The following is a 2220-nucleotide window of genomic DNA, read 5'->3' as shown; positions in this document are numbered from 1 at the left end:
CTTGGCTGCATTGATTGGCCTTTAGGGGCATGTAAAGCTTCTCGGTGGTTCCAACGTAGCCACTTTTGTTTTCGTTTCAACATACGCCCTGCCAACATTGGCAGTCAACTTCGCCTCGGCTGCTGCTACTTCACCATAGGGCGCCACAACATGGCAATGACTGCACGAATGAGCAGTTTGGGCTTCACTAAAGTAATGATGTTTTATAATTGTTCCTTACTTGCATGAGCTAGATACCCAAACAATGAAACCACATTAATGTGCTGTGGCGTGCAAGCTGTTAACAGTGGTTGTCAATTTCGCGTTGACTGCAGCTATCTCATCAACGGGCCTGTCAAGCTGGACAGTGGCTGCCTGGATGAGGATCTTGGGCGCCACATGGTTTTTCAGGGTTAATAATTATGTTTGCATTTCGATTTGCCAGCATTTCAGCATGTTTCCATGCCAGTAGTTAAATTGAGCAAAATGTGTGCAGGACGTTGCTCTTTCAGAATTGAACTTCCATTAAAAGGAATACGCCATCAAATGAACTGCTTACATATTTGAGGGGTCACGGGGAGGATGACTAAACACAACATCCCCACCGGCAACATTTAGGTAGCCCTGATAAGGGCTGTTATTTAATTAATAGTTAGCCGTTAAGCTTCCTCGAGGGGCTCAATGCCGGACAGCTCGCAGTCAGAGTCGCTTTCTTCACAGATGCCACCAACTCAAGCAGCTGCCTCTTCGTTAACGTCGCGCTGTAGGCGATGTCCTTGCTATTCAGCCACTCTTGTGTGTTTTCCTTCTTCCAGGACGTCGTCGGCAATTTCTCTTCTCGCCAGGAGTGGTAAGGTGCATTGTCCAAAACAATGACACTACCAGCTGGCAACTTCTGCAGCACGTCGCCGAACCATCCCTCGAAGCGATTGCCGTCCATTTCTTCGTGGTAATCGCCTGTTTTTCGCCCTCGGAATACATCCAAGCAGCCGTCTACGAACCCATCTTCACTGCCGATGTGCGTGACGATCAGGCGCTGGCCTTTCCCAGAGGGTTGTTTCAGACCCGTTGAAAGGCCATTTGCGCGAGCGTACAGGCGTCCGCGCTTCTGCACCACGGTGTCTGTCCATATGATCAACTGAGTGTGTCCCGCCGTCACCCATGTCTCGTCCAGGAAGAAGATCTTTCGGCCTTCCGCCCGGTAGCGCTCCACGTCACGAAGGTAGCGATTCCGCCACTCGACGATGTCGTCGCGGTCGATAAGCAGCGAGTTGCGGCACCTCTTCTCGTACTCGAAGCCGATCTCGGCAAGCAGGCGCCGCACAGTACAGCGCTTCAGTGACGGGAGATCCATACGGTTCGAGAACTCGTTCGTTATCTTCTCGACCGTCGGTATCTCGTTGCGGCGAAAGAAATCGTGCACACATGACCTCAGCGCGCACAACGTGAAGCTGTCATATTTCGTGCTGCGTCTTCTCTTCTCCGCATTTCGTGTGCGCTTTCGCGAGGGCGTCGAAAGATTGTCGCCCGAAGAAGACGAAGCCTTGGCCTCTCTCCTCACCTTGAAGACTGTGCTTTCGCTGACACCGAGCATCTCGGCGACAAACTTGCTCGTGTCCTCCACGCTGCGTTCGGGCTCCCTGTTGCGCCAGTACGTGTAGCAGTGGAAGATCATGTTCCGTGAATCGCTGTTGAGGATGTGGCCGCTCTTGTTCTTGCCGACGCTCCTTGGTGGTGTGGACATCGAGGCAACACAAGGCTCGTTCGGCAACAAAGAATCGCTTTCCGATGTCACCTCGCTGGGCTCCATGGCGGAAAACTCGCGCTGAACGCCGTGCGAAACCTCGCGAGATCGCAGGTTTGCAAAAAGAAAAAAAAACGTGAAAGAAAAAGAAAATAAGATGCATCACATTCTTGAAAATAAGTTTGTGAAAGCATAAAACTAAAAAAAAAAGCAGAAATATTTTGCTATTTAAAACCAGGAGACAAGCATCCATGTATTTATTTAAAACGATGAACGAAGCTTTCTTTCACCTTTCCTGCCTCGGTCGTCTTCTCGCCCCAGGTTTGTAATGGTTTCGATAAGTGCATTGTGCCTTTAAGTATTTTTTAAACAGCAACTGATTAATTTTAGGCTCGGGAAACGAGTAGTAAATTATCCGTGTACATGTAAACGAGCGCAAAAACCATGCAGCGCTGCCCTTTTTACTTTTGTCCCTTGCAACGAATTTAGAGAGCAGA

General features: G+C 49.6%; 1 protein-coding gene across 1 annotated transcript; it reads right to left on the bottom strand.

The window, feature by feature from the left end:
- Window positions 1-631: 631 nt before the first annotated feature.
- LOC119399078 (uncharacterized) lies at window positions 632-1789 on the bottom strand. Its single transcript, XM_037665894.1, has one exon. It carries the CDS (start codon window positions 1787-1789, stop codon window positions 632-634), a length of 1158 nt encoding a protein of 385 aa, XP_037521822.1.
- Window positions 1790-2220: the final 431 nt, after the last annotated feature.

The sequence above is a fragment of the Rhipicephalus sanguineus genome, chromosome 7 (assembly GCF_013339695.2).
Source record: "Rhipicephalus sanguineus isolate Rsan-2018 chromosome 7, BIME_Rsan_1.4, whole genome shotgun sequence".
Classification (NCBI taxonomy): Eukaryota; Metazoa; Arthropoda; class Arachnida; order Ixodida; family Ixodidae; genus Rhipicephalus; species Rhipicephalus sanguineus.
The sequence above is the reverse complement of the archived record's forward strand: the minus strand, read 5'-3'. Positions and strand labels throughout refer to the sequence as shown.